This window comes from Charadrius vociferus, unplaced genomic scaffold (genome assembly GCF_000708025.1).
Source record: "Charadrius vociferus isolate BGI_N301 unplaced genomic scaffold, ASM70802v2 scaffold104, whole genome shotgun sequence".
In the NCBI taxonomy this organism is placed as follows: domain Eukaryota; kingdom Metazoa; phylum Chordata; class Aves; order Charadriiformes; family Charadriidae; genus Charadrius; species Charadrius vociferus.
Window position 1 is genome coordinate 2,670,824 of NW_009648255.1, and position 22,300 is coordinate 2,693,123.

At 44.0% G+C, this 22,300-nt stretch overlaps 1 protein-coding gene across 1 annotated transcript; it reads left to right on the top strand.

The window, feature by feature from the left end:
- Nucleotides 1-11,672: 11,672 nt before the first annotated feature.
- Nucleotides 11,673-21,854, top strand: IQCJ (IQ motif containing J). Its single transcript, XM_009884489.1, has 5 exons — nt 11,673-11,726; nt 17,472-17,536; nt 18,419-18,499; nt 21,620-21,774; nt 21,832-21,854. Exons 1-5 carry the CDS (start codon nt 11,673-11,675, stop codon nt 21,852-21,854), a joined length of 378 nt encoding a protein of 125 aa, XP_009882791.1.
- Nucleotides 21,855-22,300: the final 446 nt, after the last annotated feature.

The following is a 22,300-nucleotide window of genomic DNA, read 5'->3' on the forward strand; positions in this document are numbered from 1 at the left end:
AAGACTGTCCACGAAGGATGTGTTCCTCAGTATCCAACAGTGTTCTGAAGCGGATGCGTTGCCTATTCGTGCTTCATCTCTGTGCTGACTGGAGCGGTCAGGTTGGCAACGGCCGATGGGTTCAATGGAAGAAAGCTCTGTGGGTTGGGTGGGAAGTGTCTGAGCAACAGAGGAGGTGGTACCTGAACGTGATGAACTTCAGCACAAAACAGGCTGCCTCTAGCTGATGTCTAGCCAAATCAGCAAGAACAGGGTGAACAGAGTAGATAACATGTATTGCGGAAAAATTCCTTGGGGCGAGTATGTTTGGCTTCCCCCCGCCCGGACCTGGGGTTTATGGCAAGTGAAGCTCAATGGGCTGAATAAACCTGGTTGGTAACCCAAGCTGTGGTGGTGTGGGGACACGGATGGAGGAGGGCAAGAAAGCCAAGCCCCTCGTCGCAGTGATACCTGAGCTTGAACCTGAGCAGGGCCAGACCCATAGCTAACTGCAAAACATCAGTCCCACTGCTTTTGTGTAGAGAGTAGACACAGTCCTCGCTTTCTAGGGAGAGATATAGTAAAGAAGAAAATAACAAGCATTTAAAAAAATGTAATGGATTAGTGTTTCTGAATAAACAAATACCGTTGATGTGCATTGCCTAGGAAACCCACAGCAGTTTATCCAGCAGGTTCTTGCTACTTGTGCTCTCGTGGCACTTGGCGTTTTCTCTACGTAGTTAAATCCGTCAACGGATATTAAAATGGAGATGACCCCTTTTCTTTGAAACCTGGCATCAGTGGAACGACTGTGTCTTAATGTGGCGGTGAAACTCCCACTGGCTGGAGTTTCCTCGCGGGTCGGAGGCTATTACGGGCGCTGGCAAGGGCTGGGGAGCCACGGCTGAACTCATGGAAGGGTCATGGAAACAATCGGTGACTTCATCTGTAGATAAAGACCCAACAGCCTATTTTTCAAAGTGCGTTGTTGGAAAAATATCCAAAGGCATATCTGCAATTTAGAAATCCAGCATATGCCACAATGTCTCAGCAACAGATCTGGGCAGTGGAGTCATATTGCTATAGACATTGCATAAAAGTAGCCATAGCAATGCTAATTTGTGTGTTGTCTAGGGAGCAAGCACAGACCGTCAGAACAAGACTAATCTCCCTCTGTGTTTTTTCTAATAAAAAGGAAGAACACTAAATAATTAACATAAACAAATGAAAACTAATTTGCCAATTTTTAATTTTTACCCAATTGCATGATCCATGTTAATGAATAATTTACAAGTCAGAAACGAATATAAAATTAAAATATTTCTCTGGGGTCTGCTGTGCATGTTATCTGAACATCCTATCTGACTGTTCGTTTATATATATATTTAAAAAAAAAAAAAAGGAAAAAATAACCCCAGAGAAAACAGCATTCAGCATGAACCAGGCTGTAATAAAAAGAGCTGCAGACTCCAGAGGTTTTACCATTTCCTTATAGACCTGGGATCATTTGTCTGAGGCTGTTTTTGAATTATTCATATAAACTGTAGCTCTTTGCTTTCAGAGATTGAACGCGACCAGCTTCTATCATATGGCTTCGCACGCTGCATTTTTTGTTTGCATTTAAAGGTTTTTTTGGGTGCCCTTTATTCAAAGGCTCTGCTGGATGCTGCAGGATTCTATCAGCCACACATTAAACATTAAGAACCTGTATTGTGGTTAATATTGAGGGTCTCACACAGCAAATAAGGCAGCTGGTGGGAGGGTGAGCCAAGGAAACAAGGGAATGTAATAACTGAAGAGCTAATAAACCTTGGAAATAATGCTGTGGTTCTGCTGTGACTTTGGAGTGCTGCCACCAAGGAAAAAGTATTTATTATTTTATCTCCAAATGCTACGTGTTGATTTTAAGAATCTACTGCATCTCAACACCCCAGACCTACATAAGACTACCAGGACACTAGATTGACACCAGTGCCTCTTTATCAGCATTTAGTTTGGATCAGGAGAGTGTCTTTGAAACAGATTTGCCAATTGCCCTCCCTTTACTCTACTTGGGCTGAGAACATGTTGCACTGCACAAGCTGTATTTGTCGAGGCTGGAGCTAAGCTGAGAGCCACGGATCTAGGACCAGGTTCTTGATATCCCCAGCTGCTTATCAGACCATTGGTTTTGCCAAGCAGATCTGCTCCTAATCCATCCCACTACTTGCTAACGTAGATATTGCCATGGGCCACACCAGGGTGTCACGCCACACCTTGGAGCTCCCCACAGGAAACTTGTCATCCTACAGGGAAGTGAAGTGCTTTAACTTTCTTACCCCTGCCCATGGCTAATCAAGTCTGAAGATGGCAAAGAGGGAAGGGGATGTCTTCTTGGCCCTATCAGAGCTCCTTAGATCTTGACATACAGGTGTTGGTTGCTCTCTTTACAATTAGAAGGACATATTATATCCTGGTGTGCATTAAAAAGAGCGTGGCCAGCAGGGAGCTCATCCTCCCCATCTGCTCTGCTCTGGTGAGGCCACATCTGGAGCACTGTGTCCAGTTCTGGGCTCCCAGAAAGACAAGGAACTGCTGGAGAGAGTCCAGTGGAGGGCTACAAAGATGATCAAGGGACGGGACCATCTCTCCCCTGAGGAGAGGCTGAGAGACCTGGGCTTGTTTAGCCTGGAGAGGAGGAGACAGAGGGCATCTCATCAATGCTTATCAATATCTAAAGGGTGGGTGCTAAGAGGGATGGGGCCAGACTCTTTTCAGTGGTGCCCAGCGACAGGACAAGGGGCAACGGGCACAAACTGGAACATGGGAAATTCCGTATCAACATGAAGAAAAATCTCTTTGCTGTGAGGGTGGCAGAGCACTGGCACAGGCTGCCCAGAGAGGCTGTGGAGTCCCCTTCGCTGGAGACATTCAAAACCCACCTGGATGTGTTCCTGTCCAACCTGCTCTGGGGGGTTGGACTAGAGGATTTCAGACGTTCTTTCCAACCTCTGCCAGTCTGTGATTCTGTGATTTTTGGGTGTAGCTGCCTGGGCTGGATGACTATATAAGGCTTTAGATTTTGCTTCCACCTTAGGTGGATGACTTTCTTCAATTTTTGTGTGTTTGTTTGTTTTTTTTAAGTAGAAATGCCAATGTCAGTGCCTGAGTATCTTGCTAGCAATATTCTGGTCAAAACCAAGGCAACTCTATAGAATCTTATTTTTGAGGAGGGAAAGAATTTCCTTCGGCTATCTTTATTTTCTTCTCAGTAGCTCAAGGACAGAATTTCCAAATATTACTTTAACTTCCTTTTAACCAGCTTTCATGTAGTGATAGGACAAGGGGGAATGGCTTCAAACTGTAAGAGGGGAGATTTAGATTACATATTAGGAATAAATTCTCTCCTGTGGGGGTGGTGATCCCCTGGGGCAGGTTGCCCCGAGAAGCTGTGGCTGCCCCATCCCTGGAGGTGTTCAAGGCCAGGTTGGACGGGGCTTGGAGCAACCTGGGCTGGGGGGAGGTGTCCCTGCCCAGGGCAGGGGGTGGCACTGGGGGGGCTTTGAGGTCCCTTCAAACCCAAACCAGTCTGTGATTTATACTAACATTGTAATGCAAATATGTCGAAAGCGAGCTATTCAAACACTAGATAGCCTTTGCTAGAAATGCAGCAATAGCACCAATAACCAGCTCTTAAACAGCTTGTAAAGGCTACTGTAGTAGCAGTCTTTGCACAGTAATGTCCAGTTACAAAAGTTATGAGGAAATCATTTTCTCTGTGGTCTGGAAATGTGCTTTTCCTGATGCTTTTCAAAGAATCCTAGGCCCGTTTAGAAAAACATCTGTGCATGGTTGCAAGTGCTCTAGCATTTTATCATTATGTGTTCAACTGCAGTGCAATCTTTCGAATAACAAAAATCCTGCCAATGCTATCTCCCTCTTGATAAGCTCTGGTTGTGAGGAGACCGAAACAGTTGCTGGGCAAGAGGAGAAGAGAGCTCTTCTAACCTGCAAATGAGTTTCATTGGGTTTTCCCTGCTGATGGGTATCAGGTTAAGAAGCATAACTTCTGGAAAAGCACTTGCAGCTTCTTGTAGCCAGCTATTTCGTTGCTGCTAATCAGATTTGTAAAGTGCCATCCTGATGTTTATCTGCTCCAGGTGAAAAGCATCGCTGCAGCACAGGGGATGCAGTTGCTAAGCAACCGCCTTCAATTAAAACATCTTCTTAGATATCTGCAGTGTACGAGAAATTAGATTTAACTCCTCAGGAGCTCAAACAGGAGCAACCTCCGAACCCGGCAGATACTGCCATAGGTCCCTCCTCATTTACATCAGCGGTTGCCGTCACTCGCCTACAATATAAAGCTCGGGAGTGTTATTTCTCTCCAGGTTAGATGTGTCTCCTGCATGACGCTTGTCACTAGCAAGATGCCTGAAACTCCAAAAATGTTTAATGTCAGACAACTCTGAGGAGGGAGAGAGGGTTGAACCAACCACTGACCTTAGGATTTTTGGACTTCTGGCCTGGGAAGCATAGAAATTCAAAATGGTTCAACCTTAGTCTCAAAGCAGAGCTCAGATCTAAGTGCTGGAAGAGTGCTCCTTTAAAAGAAGCTCTGAATAGATGAACTTTTCAAAACAAATTCAAACGTAGACTTTGAATGGAGTTTGCCACCTTTGCCAATTACTACCTGCCCCCTGCCTCTGCTCCATCTATCCTGGTCCATGGTGGCCATAGCTAGTCCCTTCCCCCTGCTCCGAAGGACTCCAGCACGGACAGCCTGTTTTCATGCTCAGACTCTCAGTGATGCACACCTTCACGTAAAATCTTGGAAACACAGACTTTGCTTCCTGCGTGCTACAGACTCCTCGGGTTTCCTCCTAAAAGCAACAGAAAGATGATACTTGGAAGCGCTGTCACTTTTAGCGTGCTGTTTGCAAACATCCCAGCAGCTGGAGTAGAAATATGAGAGGCTTTCTTTTACACACTAGAAATATTTGCTGCCCAGTTTTGTGAGGTTCTAAATTCCCCGTCTGGTTTGTTGTTTGTGGAAGATTTAAAAAAAAAAAATAAATGGAGAGTACTTGGAAGGTAAAATGCTGCTGAAGGATCAGGAGGGATTGGAAACACAAGAACGAGAGGCCTTTCACATTGGGAAGTTCAATGACGTTAAACTCTGAAAATCCTGTTTTCTAATCTCCAAAGTGCTCAAATGCATAGATTTTGTTGAAAATTAATAGCATCTGAGTGCTTTTTCTTGTATCCTGTGAAAAATCACACCCGAGCTGTTTCTGTCCTAAGCTCCCAGGTGGGACCACAGCTCTGTTTTCAGAGATATTTCACATTATTTGTGCATTTGAAGCTTACCTCAAGCTTTTTGTGTAGGACCAGTGTAGCTTTTGGAGAAGCCCAGACAAAACCAGAGTATTCTGCTTCCTTTTTGAAACAATGTCCTAATGACTTTCCTGGATGCAGGTGAGCCTCCTGAAGGTGGTACTGGAAGCTTGGAAGTATTGGCAGAAGTAGATAGTGTTGGAAGCTTCTACGTGCTGGATTTTAGAAGTTGATGCTAAGAAGCATAAATACAGAAAAGCAGCAAACATCTGTTGCATTGTATTTTCACAAGGTTCAGTGCCTTCACCTTTTCCACTCTCTTGAAACAGCCAATGCTTAGCATCCTCCAGCACCTCCAATTACAGAACAGAAATAACTTCAACACTGAAGAGCAGCAGAAATTTAGCATAAGCTGTGAAGTAACTAAATCCTAGCTTTTCAAATGACAGAACTTTGTATACCTTTTGTGCTCTTTTAGTACTTGGGGTTTTTTTTTCTTGCTATTCACGAAAGAAAAAGGTCTGCTTCGTTGCTCAGCTGCTAAACAGCATCCCACAATTTGCAACTATATTTAATTTTTATGCAGGAAATTAGATAGGTGAGTTTTGTTGTGTATATTTGCTCTGAAACCTGCTATGTTCTGTGATTATTTTTTTCTCCAGGATTCATATAGCTATAGCTAATGTGCTAAAACCACAACTGAATAGTTTTGTAATTTGCCTCTGAGACTAATCTGTGGCCATCTTTTTAATGGGATTGTAAATTATATGCACTTTATAAAGGGACTACAGTAGGCTGAACAATTGTGTTAATGACTCTTATCAAGAGATTAACTAGGAAGGCAGGGTGTAGAAGATTAGATTATTTCACCTGTGAGATTGCCAGGGGAACATCTTTATGACTTGTCTAATTAGCTCGGTACCATTTTATAGTGGTCCCCAGCAGTGCCACAAAAGTTAGAGGAATTTCTGCTGTGATCCCCATCTTAAGTTGCACAGTGGCTGTTTCCAATTGCATTGGGATGAGATGTCAGAGCATAAACAATCTCTTTTTGACGGAGCTTAAAAAAAATCACTTAGCAAGGTGCTTTGTGTATAGGAAGCCTCATACACGTGGTGATGTTCTGCCAACACATGGTCCCTACCTTGATAAATTTGCTATCCAGTTTGCGTACAGCAGGGTGGAGACTGAAGAGAAGAAAAAAAATCCCTGCTAAATTGAACTGATGAGTTTTGCGAGAGTTTATTAGTTGGAGCTGCTGGGTCATGCAAGAACAGCAGCTGATCAGGAGCCCGTGTTGGCTCCCTGGCTTACCGCTCAGCGCTGGCAAGGTGATAATGATATATAGATGTAGGGTGTTCTTATCTCATCCTAAAATGCTACCACTGTTGGGATCCAAATGAGGACCGTGGCATTTGCTTTACCCTAGGTAGCCCTTTTGTTAATCTCCCTACTGATTTAATTGGCCTGTGCCGTGCCTCTTAGCGTAATTATGCCCATCCTTAAAATGGGTATGACGCAAATTTACTTCTTGAGAGCGCTGAGGAAGCATCATGGAACGTGTAGTTAGATCTGCACAGAAAAATGCAAGCGTTTTGTTACTGCCGAACTTCTGGGATGTAATGTCTGGTGCGGATGATGAGGGATGCGGGCTAGGCTGGATGCAGGGTGCTGTCCTGATGGGGGGATTTAACCTCGGAGGACTGTTTCTCTGTTTCTGCAGCTGTGATGGTCTTCATGGCTAAACAGTTGCTGGCTGCTGAATAGAAAATATTTTCCACTTGTATTAGAAAATATGGTATTGTACGATCAAGAGGTGGTGGGGATGGAACGGAAGATAGTGCAGGGATGGAGACTGACATAACTTGTGCTTACTGTCTCTAGCAAGCACAGCTCAGCCGGCACATTAAGAAGTGGATTGCTGGTTTCTCGGTGTGCTTGCATAGTTATAAGCCTCAGAATGAGTGAGCAGTTTCATTATTATCAACAAGGAAAAGCTATTTCTCACGTTGAAGACAAACACAAGAGCGTTGGGTGGAAATTACAATATACATAAAGATTAAGACCCTAATCAAAACTGCTCGGTATGTACTTCATCATAACAGAGAAAATAGTGTTTCTGTGAAGGCACGTATTCTTCCATGAACCTGAAATCTGTAGATGCAACGGCTCTTGTCAAGGGTGCTTAACCAGAGATTTCGTGGGGGTTTCGTCTCCAGACTGCCTTTCACTCGTGTGCCTTGCATGTTGGTGGCAATGTCTCAAACACCTGAAAACAGGAGCAAAGCCCAGTGGCCTGTGCATTTGGGCTGGCTGGGAAGTGGTGGCCCCATCTGAGAGCCAGCATTGCTCCTTGGTGCTGCGGTCAAGAACAAAACTGCCATATAAACAGCAGCTACAAGGTGTGGAAAGGCTCGATGAGCCAGACCATGCTGGGGCTGTCTTCCTTAGCAGCCTCCTCCGTGCATGCCCGCCCACACTCATCATGGTTCGGAGCTCCTTGATGCTTCTGACTCACCTCTGTCCTCACTGCTCTGGCACAGGGACAGCTGTCCTGCCCAGGGATGGGTATTCCCATGCGTGCGGTGTTGGAGGGCAAAGCTTCCCGGCATTAAATCCTGCAGGTGCATTGTCCAAGCAAAGGCAGCTGCTGTGAAGTTGATGTCTTGGGGACCCTTTTGTAAGTGCTGCTACAGTGCAATGCAATAGACATTTGTATGAGCTTTCCAAAAAGCAACTCCTTTTGGTTATGAACCAAATATATAGTGTTTGGCCTAAATGGGACTTTCAGAAACGCTAGAAGTGTAGAAAGGCGTTTCTGTAATAGATGTGGGATGATTATTTTTTATAGTAACCTTCTGATGCCTAAACTAGTTCATCAGTCTTCTCTTTTGTGAAAATTAGAAGACAGTACCACACTGTGAAAAGCAGAAAATTGGATTAATATATTTCTTTTCAGTTTTAAAAGAGTAATCTGTTGTTGTCATTAGAAGTAATAGGCTCATGAGCTATAAAAAGAGCTGCTTACTTTTTCTGGGGGAAAAAAACCTCCACTGGGAGTTCAGAAGATGGATCTGTCATGTCAGATTTTCCCCCTGCCTTCCCCTTCCTGGCATGTTGAAATCCACACTGGCTTGGTTGCAATCCCATCATATTTCTCTCAAAATTAAGCTGGACTCAACTGTAATTTGCAATGAAAACTTGAGGGAGATGGAAGGTGTGGGTTTCTTCCAGTAGAGTGGGTTGGGTGCAGACTTATGTTCTTCGTAAAGTAACCGTTAGAGCGAAACACTGATCTCTTTTTAGCAGACATAATTCTGCAGCTCCTCAGAGAAAGGGTGAAGTAATGGTAAAGATAAACAAACTTGGACTGGTGATGACACTTTAGGACGGACACATCTCTTCTCCATAAAAACATTCACCTACTATCCCCCGTGTAATCTTTTCAAGGTGCAGCTTTTGTGCCATAAAGCAAAACACAACACTAGGATTGTGTCATGGTTTGGGTACTTTGAACCAGGACAGGTTGCCATTTACTTTCATTTGTTGAAGATTAAAGGACCATTCCACATGAACCAATACTGGGTTGGAAAGCTTCATTTCGTCTGAACCATGTTGTTATTAGGCTTTGCTGCCCTCTTTGTGGTGCAACGTTCACAGGTGGCTCCATTGCCTCCAAGACTCTTCCAGCACCCCGTTGGGATTTTGGGGCTGCCTTTCGCTATCCAGGACTTGCAGGGAGTGCTGGTTGCTCTAACAGTGGGTGTGGTGGCATTTGGCACGTCCAACTTGTTGGGTTTTGTTCCAAATGGAAACTTGCTTTTGAAAAAATCAGGGTTTCCCACAGCACGTTGGTTGCTGTCTTGACCAGCTCTAGCTCTGGCGTAGGTTGTCACTGTAGTAAAGGCAACGTGTAACAGACAAGATGTAATCGACATTATGTAATACATATTCTCTGCTTCGGTGAAGCTGTGGTGATTTATACCAGGTTTTGCACTGTCACATCAGGTCCCATACAAATGGCATTAAAATCCTAGATAGGGTTATAGCATCTCCTCATCCCATAAGTGAATCATTTAGTTCCTGCTGCCGCTTATAGGGTAGCTGTCATATGTGACTCCAAAAATTTCTGGATTCCAGAGAGAAATTTGCTTTCTTGCCATAGACTTGCATCCCGGTGTGTGTATATATATTTATTTTCCCCTTGAACTACAACCTATGAAATGCTTTCTTTGCTGCGTCTCCTGTAGCACTCGTTTTGTTCCAGACCTTTTCCTCGGTGTTCAGACCGGCTGTAGTTTCAGAAGCACTTCAGTGACAGAGAAGCCAAGATGTCAAGAGGCTTCGTTCTCTCTAGTTTGTTCCCTTGGCAAAAGTTAAAAGCTTGTGTATTTGAGGCAGAAGCGGTGCTGTTGAAAGCCCTGACCGCAGTGATGGCATCAGAAAGAAGAGGCTTTTTAAAAAGAGTCTAACTTGGCTTTTTAATGGTATTCATCCTTGTGCAAGGTTGCCAGAGCTGTTGTAACTATGAAATAATGTTCTGTAGCCTCTTCCTCAGGGCAGAGTTGAAGGAAGGAAAAGAAAACAATTTGTTGATATCACAGAAAGTGGAGAAGAGCTCAACAGGTCATCCTGTGAGTGCTCTCATCCCCTGGGAGATATCGCCAGCATTGCTGCATTTCCCTTCCAGCTGTTTATACCCACTTATGAGAGGAATTAATATATCCTTATGTAGCCAGGATGGTAGCAAAGGGATTAGGCATGAGCTCGGCTCTAATATATGAAGGCCAAGACTTTCTTCTTTTGTTCCATATGCTGGTTTTACACTTAGTCGATGAAGCTTTGTACTGAGACCTATTTTGATTAAATGATGAGTGAAGAGAGAGGTTAGGAAGAGAAACAATTAGGTAATACGTCCATAGGGTATAAAAAGGGAGGGAGGGCTTTACCTGAATAAAATGAAAATATTCGCAGTTCATCTATTAAGTGATGAAAGTGTCCTGTGAAATAGAAGTAAAACTCCGAGAAACAGCACAGCAAGGAGTTTACCTTTGGCAGAACAGTAAACTCGCTGCTCTAATAAATCTTCTCCTTCTCTGCCTCATTAGGATTTCGGTGAAGGGACTGAGGGATGTACCTACAACCCAACACTGGGTTCCAGCTTCTGAAACCCAAGCCAGACCCAGGCGGGTGATGGGATTGTGCTGCTGCTGGGTTAGCAGGCAGGACCAGGGTGAGGGACTCAGCTACCAATAGTTCCTGAACTCCTGTGATAAACCTCAGAAGTCAATCTGAAAGCCATCCAAATCAGCGTGGAGATTTCAGAGTACTTGGACAAGAAGTCCCTTAGCAGAAGGCACTTCTCAGTGCCTACCATTGTAGGTGATGCTTCACTGCTGGATGGGTGGGGACATTATAGATATGCACTACATGTGAAAAAAAACCCAACAGTGGTACAACAGGAAAAAAAATTATGATACAACAGATTTCTAAACACACCAAACTCAGCAAGTAAGAAGCTGCAAAAGACTTGTAAATAGAGTCATATTGTAAGGAAGACCTAAGGAGAACTTTGGAAAATTAGGCCATATTCTGTAAAGATACTAGCTAGTAAACTTACAGAAAACTTGTTTTTGAAAAAATTCCCTGAGTATTGACCTGTGCTGGAGAACAGTGGAAAGCAACGTGGTCCTTCTTTCTGGAGAATAACCTAAACTATCACAACTGGGCTCTACAAGCATAGCTTGGTTGTCAATAAACAAAGAAAATGCATATTGAGTGAAGTATCTGTTAAGTATGTAGAATAATGGAAACATGAGCAACAAACAGTGGGAGTTAATTGCCTCATGGCTACTGTTCCCATATCTGCTCCATCAGCTAGATCCTCAGAAACCTTGCTACAGCACCAGCACGCTCTCGGTTGTGCTGAACAGCCATGGCGCCTAACGCTCATCCCAGTGGCACTCGAATTAGTGGGAACCTCCTTCCAGCGTGAAAGGTTTCAGTGATGCTTGCCCTTTGTTTTCTATTCTTGGCCTCATTTTCTGTTCAGTGTGACACTTTCTTTCCTTGAGCAGGCCTCAGGTTTTGGTTGACACCTTCTTTGGCTTGTTTGGAAAGACCAGTGCATGGACAGAGCCTGCACGCACTTTCCCCATGCTCACCAGGAGCAGCGTTTGTAGCAGAGGGACTGTGGTCTCCCCACAGTAAAGGTGAACCATGGAAGGGAAATACAGGCAGTATTTGATGGAAGGGTCTGAATTTGTTTGCCATTATTTAGTGGTTGATAACCACACTCTATTTTAACTAATCAACGTCGCAGCCCCGATGCATGAAAAATAAGAGCTGTTCCCTTCCTTGAAGATGTTGTGACCTAAATGGACAAGGTGCGCATAGAAAAGGAGGTGGAAAGACCTAAGGTGCCATCAGAGGTCAGTGGCAGTTTAGGATACAGGATCCAACCTGAATGTCCATGCTGTGTTTTCCTGCAGTAACTAACTCATTTCAGCCAGGCTAATTCGTATTTTGTTTCTAAATCTGAATGTGAAACTTGTTTAAGTAGGTTTAGGTAATTCTATTGATGACACGATTTTTTTAAGTGATTTGGCAAATCCTCCTGACAGCTGTGGATCGCAGCACCCCAGTAGCTATGTTAATCTTGTGCAGTTAATGTACTTCTCTTCAGCGTTCATAGCTGAAGTGCTCAAGGTGTCTGTTGGGTTGCCAGAGCGAATAAAATAGGACCTTCCCCCTCCAACCCCCAATGTACAAAAGCTGCTATCATCTGACGTGTCTTTTTCTTCTGAGATATGAAGCAGTTGTCACCATCTGACATTTAATTACCAACTTTACCAGATGCTCAGCTTATTTGGGGAGTAGCATTAGCTTTTATGTTCCAGCCCCCCAAATGGGATGCAGAAAGCTCTACACATCCCTGAAAAGGGAATTAGTGCAGATGGCCTGATGTCTGCTCAACCTGGGGCTCCTTCTGCCTCTGATGTACCCCCATGCCAGGCACACAGGTGCCACCAGAGATGCTGCTTTGAGGACAACCCCCCTGTTGTGTACCGAGAGGGAACAGGAGCTTTAGGGGGCTGCTCATGTAATCCAGCGTGTTTTCCAGGGGAGCAGCCCCTTCATGCCGGCATGAATGGGTGCCCAAAATAGTAGCGAGTAAAAGGCTTCACTGCAAAGGATCCTGATCTTTCTATCCTCTTTAGACTCATTGTATCCTGCTAAGAGGCTTAGTTAACACACTGCCTGACAGGCCTTGTCAGACCGAAACATGGGCTCTACATCATTTAAGAGAGGGGTCGCGGTTTTTCCTGGCGAAAGAGGGCAAAACAGAAATGAAAATTAACAAACTGAAAGATGAAAAAATAGAAAATGAATAAAACCCAAGATACTCCATGGACACAAAAAATGTCGGGGGTTGGGGGATTTCTTTGTTAAATGGGATAAAAAGCCTTAAAAATACAGAGAAGAGCAGACATGGGTGTCAGCGGCTCAGAACAGCACTGGCAATGGATTGTTTTCAGTAACCAAAAGCAGCTGGTGTGTCTGAAAAGCAGCTGAGGCTGCTGCTTTTGTGCAGGAATACGAATGGCAAATGGCTCAGAGCTGGTGCTAAAGCACCTTTAGCACCACGTGTGCTGTCCCTGGACTGGCACGGTGGACTGGGAGAGGCGAGCAGTAGCAGGGAGAGCTTCATTATTTTCTATCTGCCTCTGATGACCACAGGATTGGAAAATGGCAGGAGGCGAGGATATTAAAGCCTATAAATTGGCTTCCTAATAGGTGACAGAAAGAGGCATCAGGTGGCTTTGATCGGAGGATGGATCCTGCGTGGCTTCTGGGCTTAAGGGCAGCAGGCATTGTAGCGTTTCTGGCTGTAGACTGCCTCCAGCCGGGCTTGCTCGAGCTGTGCCATCGCTTCCGAGGTGGTGCTGGCAAAGGAGGGATGGGTTTTGCACGTGCCTGTGTCAGTGCTACAGAGAAGAACTCATACTTTTGCCTTTAAATGCAGCAGCTCCGGAACAATGAGGCAGGCTAACATGTTCGCTGGCAAGAACGGCTGTGAAAACTCCAGTGATCGTTATTGATATTTGCAAATTAAAGCTCTGGGCACTAACTCCCTCCCTGCGTAGCAGCGGCAGGCTGGTGAGACGTAGTTCTCCTTCAAGGCAGCGGTTAGACTGTGCTCTGCTCTGCTGCATCTCAGCCGGGTGCCGGCGGCTGATGCTCCAGCCCCGTTCCAGCACCTTCCCTGCGCTCACCAGCACCCTGCAGCCCAACACGAGGGGCGCATCCCGCTCCAACAGGGCGAGAGCAACAGTGCCGAAGCCCCCCTCGAGGGGCTTCTCCGGTCACTGGGGCCTTTCTATGTCAGGAGGATCTCAAACTGGCGCTGTGGTGTGTCATCAGGTGACTTGCAAATAAGGAGATGAAGAAATGCACGTAAGTGGAAGTTTTCCTGCGTAATAGAAAATCACCATTCAATGAAATGTCAGTTAAAATTTGGAATAATATCAATGAAATAAGGAACTACCCAAAGCTGATGTGTTTGAATAGCTGCTACACTCACTCTTAATTACAAAATGGAAAAAAAAACCAAAACAAAACCAAACCCTTTTTTACTGCTATTTTTGGGCCACGGTTCTACTTCAATCGTAGCTTTCTCTTCCCATCTCCATCTCTCTGACCTCTCAGGAAGCACTGTTGTGTATTCATTCAGCAGCAAGTGACAGACTTCTTAGGCAGAGATATTCAAACAATAGCACGCATGTCCAAAAAGGATTTTTAAAGTTAATTTTTAATATGTGGCCTCTGCCCTGATTTCTCTGTTCTAGTCTAAACCCACGGGTATAAATAGATCCACTGACCTGAATGCGTATTTTTGGGTATAGCAACAAAAAAAGAATCATTTACTTGAGGTAAATGTTTATCTAGGTGTGATTTTAACATCTGGAGATTTCCTTCCTTAGACTTTGCACTAATAACTGTTTTTGAAACAGACTTGTTCAAAAGGAATTTAGGGACTAAATTAGACTGTTTCAGATTTTTGCTCCTCTGTGTCTGACCCCGTCTCGGATGGTTGGCTGCCATCGTCCCCATGGCTGGTCAAACAGGAGGTGGCTTTTCTGTGCAAGCCCAAACAAGGACCAAAGTCTGCGGCAACCTCTGCGTCCCTCCATTAAAAAAGACCCTGAAAACTGCTGAAGGCAGCTGGGAGAGGTCACTAAATCATCTCACTGGACATGCACAGGCAGAGCCTGTCCTTGGGCTGCTTGGAGCCAGATCTGCAGTGGAAAAAGGTAGAGGGACCCAGAGTGTTCCTCTTTTAACCAAATACCGACAGCAAAGCCAAGCCAGGCTTTTATAACGTGTGGATTGCACTGGGAGCCAGTTCAGTGCAGCTTAAGACGGCACTTGTACACAGGCTTCTCCCTGGTGAGAGTCTACAGACCTGAGCCCCTTGGTCCTTTCTGTCCCACAAGGTTATGGGCTTTCCTGGCAATGATTAAGTCATTGCAGTAGCCTGGGTTCCTGGAAGTACAGATCTACAGGCTGAAAAATAATTAATGCATAAACATAAGATACGCACTAAAGGCTACAAAAAGACACTTTAGCTAGCTCTTAACACCAGTCTTGCACTTCAAGCTTTCATTGCTTTTTTATCCTTAGGTGTCTATATGTGGCTGTAGCCATCCGATCGCTATTAATGTCTGTATTCAACTGAAGCAGGAAAACGAAAACTACAGTAAATTTTACAATATGTTTACATTATAACAAGGTTTATAGAGGCATCGTAATTCATGGTATATTGCAGCAGAAGTATGGATCTCTTCCAATTTAATTTTCCGAAGTTCGGGTTTGCAGCTGGGTCACTCCTGGTGTAATCTGGGAGATGCATCTCCTACGGCTGTGGGTTGGAAGAGCAGCGTCGCGGCTGTCATTGCCACCCATCAGTTACCGCGCCGGGGGCTGAGGGCAGAGCACCCGAATCACTGTCTGTGGGCGCAGCGGCATAGCTAGCTTCATAAATTTTGTTGCAAGGAGCAATAATCAATACTTCATGGTTAATGACGCAAAACTGAAATTAGTATAGATTTTATGTCTCCTTCTCTTCCCAATTATGCAAACATGACTATGCCCCTTCTGTAGTTGCCTTATATTACAGCTTTTATAAAGACTGTCCGGTGATGTTTAATTGAAAGACTGAATAGTCAAAAATGTCACAACCAATTCTAGTTTTTACTTTTTTTTTTTTTTTTGCTCAGACTTCACCCTGAGGTTAATAGAAAATGATGTCAAACACAAGAAATGATTTATGTAAGTCATGCAGGTTTTGTCACCCAGAGCTATATATAAAGTCAATTGCAAATTGTTTTCCCATTCTAAATTACTGTACATAGCTTCGGGATATGCTGAAACAACGACCAGCGGAATAATACAGGAGAAGGAAAGGTTATCTTTTGAACTGAACTGTGCTTCAAAGAAAACAATTTTGAAAGTTGCTTCTTTTTAATATGCCAGAAGATGATGTTCCTCAGAGCAGGCAAAGAAAAAAAAGAAGGAAGGCAAAAATAAAAAGAAGGTTCACGACTGGATTATTTCCAATGGCTGATGAGTGGTAGGCAGCAGCCAGGCCTCCCAAATCACGCGCGGGGCTTTATCTGCTGCAGCGTGTCCACAAAACGGTGCTACAATTAGAGACCCAGAGAGACAAAGACTGGGGAAACATCTAACTTGTCGTCTTGACAAATCTAGTTTATGCATAAAACATATTTTGCAGTAATAGTCCTTCCAAGGCTGGGAGGAAATGAAAGCTGTATTAGGAGTAAATCAGCTACCAACTGTGATCTTGTTTCATGTCGAACAAGGTAGAATCTTGTACAGGATTAAAAAGTGCCACGTAAAATTTCTCTGTTTCACAAAATCAGTTTAATTTGGGAAAGCAGAAGGTAGAGTTGGCTGATCTGTTGTGCTCCTGGAGACGGCACGAGTCTTATTGGAAGCAAAGATCTTTGATCCATCCCTAGGCCAGATAAGGTATACAAGATGAAAATATCCTTGTTTTGCCTTTTGAATGTTCTTAGCCTTCCTAGGAATCCTGTATCTGTGTGCAAGTAGATGTGAAATCAAATACCCTCCTTCCTTACTCTGAGCAGCTTTTGCTTTTACATTTGATTCCCAACTTAATAAGCTAAAAGAAATCATGAGTTAACATCTTTGTGTTTTGCATAAACTTTGCATTTTCCAATATTGCTTAATTATCAAGCAGTTGATGTATAAACACCAACGTGAAGGCACATCCCTGCATCTGGGGAGGGTGATGCTCTTTGCATTGCACCACAGGGGTGTGCTCTGGGGGGTTCAGTGCTTGCATGTCAGCCCCGCTTTTCAGGACGCTGGGCACGCGTGCTCTGCGTGCGTGTCCCAGTGATGCCAGGGCACTCTGTGGGATGGTGCCCTGCGAGGGGTCAGAAAGTTCAGCCCAGCAATCGCATCCCCTGGAGCACGTGCTTCATCGCAACCAGGTTCCTCTCCACCCCTCAACTCCCACCCCTTCTGAACAACAACACCCTGCCAGGCAGCTACAGTTTAGTTTTTTAAGCCATATCTCTGTGCTGAACATCATGGGTAGATTTTTCCTGGGATATTAGCATGGATGCAGGGAACTCCAGCTATGCATTAAATTTGTTACATCTCTGCTACTAAAATGGGATCTGATGCAAATACCCTGGTAAAGACATCAGGCTGTAAATCTCAGTCAGTGACTCTCTTAATTATGAGACTGAATACTGTTTGATTGCAGAACAAAGAGAAGTGCCGGAAAGTACGAGCTGATGCTCGCTTGCCTCTTACCAATACCATCTCCTCTCAAATCAAAGCAGCCACACACCTAAGACATGAAAGAATACTTTCCTCTTTTGCTCTGCCTATTATTTTTGTAGGTCTGATATTGTCTTTCAAATTTGTGCTGGACATATTGATAAATATATTGGTTTCTTTGTAGTTATTTTGGATATCTAAATTTGAAAGCAACCCTGTAGACATTACCCGAGGGATTGTTTTGCTTAGTGATTGGTTCACAATGTCTTGAGGTTGAGGGGGAGTCTCCAGTGTGAACCAAGGGCTTCCCATAAGCACGTTGAAATGTTTTTCCCTTGTAGGAGGAACTCAGAAGGCTCCAGCACACCTTGGAACAGGTCAATGATGGCAAAGACTTGCTTCAAAGGTAAATGTGTGATTTCTGTGGTGTATCTCACACACGGTAGTGAAATGGCTTTTATAAGGCAACTAGCCCTTTCTGAGGGACAGCCTCTTTGTTGTAGACTATGTTTATCACTTCGTAATATAGTAAATATTCAAGATTTTGCATCTCTCCCATAAACAACTCTTATTTTTAGTTACAGGAGGATAATTTCTGAAAACTGCTGCTGATTGAATGATGTAATTAAGTGTCCAGTAAAGTCTCAAAATAATTCCACAGGTTGGGGTCTAATCTTACAAATTTTCACGCAAAGACCTTTCATTCATGTTGCTAGTCGCATCCAAAGCAGCGTCCTGAGATGCTTGATTTTTATCTTCTAGCATTTTAAAATTGCTTTCTCAAAACAATCAGTTTGCAGCACCAATTCCTCGGTCATCCTTTATTACAAAGAATTTTTTCTTCATATTCCTGTATGGCTTTTGCTGATGTAATTCATTTGCTACCAGCATTACCATTGTTACTTTCCATTTGACTCTCCAGCTTTTCAAATGTAGCCCCAGGGATGAAAGTTAATTTAGCAAGAATATCTATTATATTTGCCAGTGTTCTTTTTATTTGCAGTAGCTTCTTTGCTGGGTGTGCCTGTCTCTGGAGCTCTGGCATCTGGAAGGTATAGTGCAAGGATTTGGGCAAGCTCCGACCTGGAAACTGGATCCAAATTGGTAGGTTTTGTTAACAGTCAAATGAGGCTGGACACAGGGACCCAGATGCTTTCCTTCAAAGACAGTGACACCTTATAATAAGCAGCTCTTGTATGTTCTTGTCAAAATTTCGGAATTAATTCACAGTGGTGGCAAAAATGTCATGCTGAGACACATTAAGCCCATTTTCTTTTCTTTCCCATAGCCATCAGCTTACCATGGATGAAGAAAATAATATCGAAAAATATCATATCAACTTACAGCCCTTGGAATCAAAAGTGAAAATGTAAGTCATGAAGAATGCTGTTTCTGCCTTTAAATGCAGCTGAGTTTGTTCAATTCCCGAACCACAGAACCCAGACTGTATCCATCATGGATTTCTGTGTAACTTTAAGCATTAAAAAGTCTCAATTTCACAAGGTAGCTAAGCTCTTCTCTACCTTTAAGCACGTGAACATTCTTTGAATTGAATTTCAAACGCTAAACTTCAGCGTCGCACTAATTTTGTAATTTCCTCTGTAAAACTAAAGAATATTTGAGAATCTGCTAGATTTTTTGTATATACAGAGAGCATATGAGAGTGGGGAAGTATAGCACAGAGCAAGTCTCTTCAGTGCTATTTTTCATATCTAACGTGAAGCCTGGTTAAAGCTCCCCAGGTGGCTCACAGGAGTCCTCTGCAAGGAGCAGTCCTTGGGTTTGCGTGGGGATGGAGATGTAAGTGCGAGGGGACCAGGGTTGCTGGGCTGGGGTATGCAGCACAGCTATATGGCATGAAGCAAGCTGGTTTCTATTGGAAAGCACGGCGGTTGCTAGCGCTCTGCCGAGGCACATAGATGACACCTAGCTGCACCACCTGGAAGGAAGAGATCAGCATCACTGAGTTCTGGTAATCAACTCCCCAGTTTCCAGTCCCAATATCCCATGCAATAATTTCAGCTTTTGTCAATACATTTCCTACATGTTGTATAGTTGACCTTGGGGTCAGTTATTCTAAAAGGTTTGACCGTGCTGTAATACACATGGTAAACTTGGAGATACAAATTAAAACTTACCCACATGTCTGTCAGAGAGAGGACTCCTCCTTGTGCCTCTTCCAGCGTTGTCCCTCCAGCCCTGGTGCAGGCGTTAGCTCCATCCAGCTGGCACCAACTCTGTGCTACCGTGGTGCCCCTGGAATTCCCAGCAGACAACAAAAGTTTAACATGGCTCCACTTGCATCAAAAAATATGAACATCTTTATGCTGAAGCCCCCGACTATTTCATGGCAAAATTCTGCGACACTGAGTTGTATGCGTTGCTACATTACATACTGAATTTCACTTTCGGTTGAAAAGCTACAGCTAACTTGCTCTACAGGACATTAAAATATTAATGCTATATTAAAATATTAAAAGGACCTGAAATCTCAAATCAAAATCCAACCAGCGTCTTTTAGTTATGCAAATATCAGCCAGATGAAAGAATAAACTTTCAGAGAGCTTTCTAGAAGGGTAGTTATGACTTAAGCTTGGTATATTCTCCCACTTTAAAATAGAAAGTACATATAAATATAAATATGTAAGTCCTACTTGTATATATTATGCAGTAAAGCTTGAAACTGAAACAATGCAAAGGGTAAGCGCTTGACGTGTGAAGCCGTGGGGATTTTTTAAAGCAAAATGCATTTACTGAAAGCTCCTCCATCGGCACTCACATTTGGGAGCTTTGCTGTTCATTTTAAAGCTCCTGCATGAAAACAACACAGGACATAACCTACCTGATTAGCTCTAAAGCGCACCTCTCCTGGTGAGGCTGTAATGAATACTGGTTTGTTTCTGATCTGGTATTCTTCTAAAAAAATAACAAAATATATGTATTTCATTTCCTCAACCTTGAGATGTTCCAAATGCCATGTGTGTTGGGAGCATTGTTCCCTGACCAGGAAAAATTACACGCAAGAGGCACTTCCCACTGTCTGGAGTTCCCAGCACTGTAGGCAGTCGATAAGAAGCTGTAGGTGTCCTGGTGTTGAGATTCATCCACCTCCTGCCAAGCCAAGAAGCACCATTTTCCTGTTGCACATGCCAGTGTGGGATCAAATGCCTTTTCAGCGGTGTCTGGGAGGCTAGAAGTTTTTCTGGCTTGTGGAGGTGGGAACAGAAATGACATCTTAACTGTTAAAAAGGCAAGGGGAAAACCAACCAAACAAGAAAAAGTATTCCTAGGACAAAATAAATCCACACCAAAGTCTTTGGACTCTTTGGTTTGAAGCATAAAGTGCATGGTAGAGTTCCTTCAGGAAGGAGCATTGCCTTTCACACTGCCCCGGGGTGAGGGCACCATGGGTGGGAGCAGGGCTAGGTGGGGTTTCAGCATGGGACCCCTCCTGGGGAGCCCCCCCAGCAGCAAGGCTGGGTGCTGAGCATGCCAAGGCCTTGGGGAGGAGGGCCGGTTCCTACCGGTCCCCCCACAGCCCCCTGGGCAGAGCAGCACAAGAGCTGTGCACCACTGAGAACAACTTCAGCAAAGGTCAGGGCACTCTGCCTGGTTAACAGACACACTGAAGGTTTTACTGACTTGATATCCCAGTGAATAAACTCACAATTGCGTAAAAATTCTAAAAGGACCTCACGGCACTGCAGGAACAGAGCCAAGGCTCAGGTCAGGGTTTAGCTCTGCTTTTCTGCGGAGTTCACAGATCATCCTGTGTGCAAAGAGCCACATAGTTTGTGTTAGTGCCATTACTATTGTAAACACGGATTTAATTCCCAGCATCTCTCACCGGTCTCTCCAGCACAGGCGGTCCAGCACTGCCACCTGGTGAGAGCCACCCTGGCCACCGGCCGGCACGGAAAATGGAATTTCTTTGCAGAATTTAACATCAGGTTTTAGCAACAGGTTTTAGCAAAGTTTAGAGTTTAGTAGCAGATTCCTACCGCAATCCCCACACGTTGCTTTGGAGGAGGTTTTAAGTCCCCAGCTACCCCGGACAAAGGAGATTTTAAAGAATACTGGTCTGGCTTTGAACTTCCAATCATATCTGCATTATGAACTGAAAAAGCTGATATAAATATACAATGTTGAAGGCTGTTCATTCTCTTACATGGATAATCACATATTTTTATTTTGTGTGTAAGATGTAAGAGAATTGCTGAGTTATGTACGGTCTCAAATTTAAATCACTTCCGTAGGTTTAGGGATTTGAAATAAAGAATTACTTCTACTTAACAGATACCTTAGGTTGCACTTGTAGTGGCTGAAATAAGACCTACAGTTATATGTGATTGTTATCCAAATCGGAAAACAAAATGCACAAAAAAAAGAGAAAGCCACCAAGCCCCACCTCTTCGGTCAATAATATATATTTTAAATCTTTTTTGCTGCTGCGTTCCCCCGCAACCCTGTGCCTTGGTGTTGGTGGCAGCATCCAGCGAGCATGGCGTGAGTACCTGCACCGCCAGGACATGCCACACCACGAGCAGCTGGACAAGCGCAGTCCCTCCCCACCGTCTCTCTCCTCAGACAAGATGAGCAGATCCATCAGCATGAACACCTTTTCCGACAGCAGCACACCGGTGAGTATGGCGTTGGGGCCCATTTTTCCTATTTGTTGCTTTTTGTTGGGTTCCTTTCTAGGACTTTGGATAAATGAAAGCTGAATGATGGGCTAATCATGAAAGAGGGTCTTTTAGGGGAGTAGTAGTGTCTGGAATGAATGTACAAGCAGATGTGCCTCTCGCAGATGGAGTTGAACGTGTGACTGTGCGTGTTAGACGTGGATCTCGGCAATATTCTGTATTGGACACAGCAAATAGTAGGAATGCTCTTGATGGGAAAAAAAGTGTTTCTAAATGGTGTTGTGTTCTTCTGCAGAAAGTGAGGATCTTCACATGCGTTTAGCACTTTCTGTTCTCCAAAAAAACCAAGTTGTGGTGCTTGTCCTACAGATAATTGTGGTTTGCAGGGTTTGTTTTCTTTCCTAAAAGAGACTTAGAGACATTGATCTAGGGATTAAAAATTAAACTTGGTTTTGGAAGAAATGGTCATGCCACCTTGCAGACTGCGTGACTGGTGGCTGGAGGCTGTACTTCTCTTTTTAAGGTGA

Bases quoted from the DNA above. Each gene is read 5' to 3' on its own strand.
- IQCJ (XM_009884489.1), top strand. From the start codon at position 11,673: ATGGACAAGGTGCGCATAGAAAAGGAGGTGGAAAGACCTAAGGTGCCA. The intron at 18,500-21,619 runs GTAAGTCATGAA...TGTTGGTGGCAG, and splicing joins TTGGAATCAAAAGTGAAAAT to CATCCAGCGAGCATGGCGTG. The intron at 21,775-21,831 runs GTATGGCGTTGG...GTTCCTTTCTAG, and splicing joins CGACAGCAGCACACCGGTGA to GACTTTGGATAAATGAAAGC.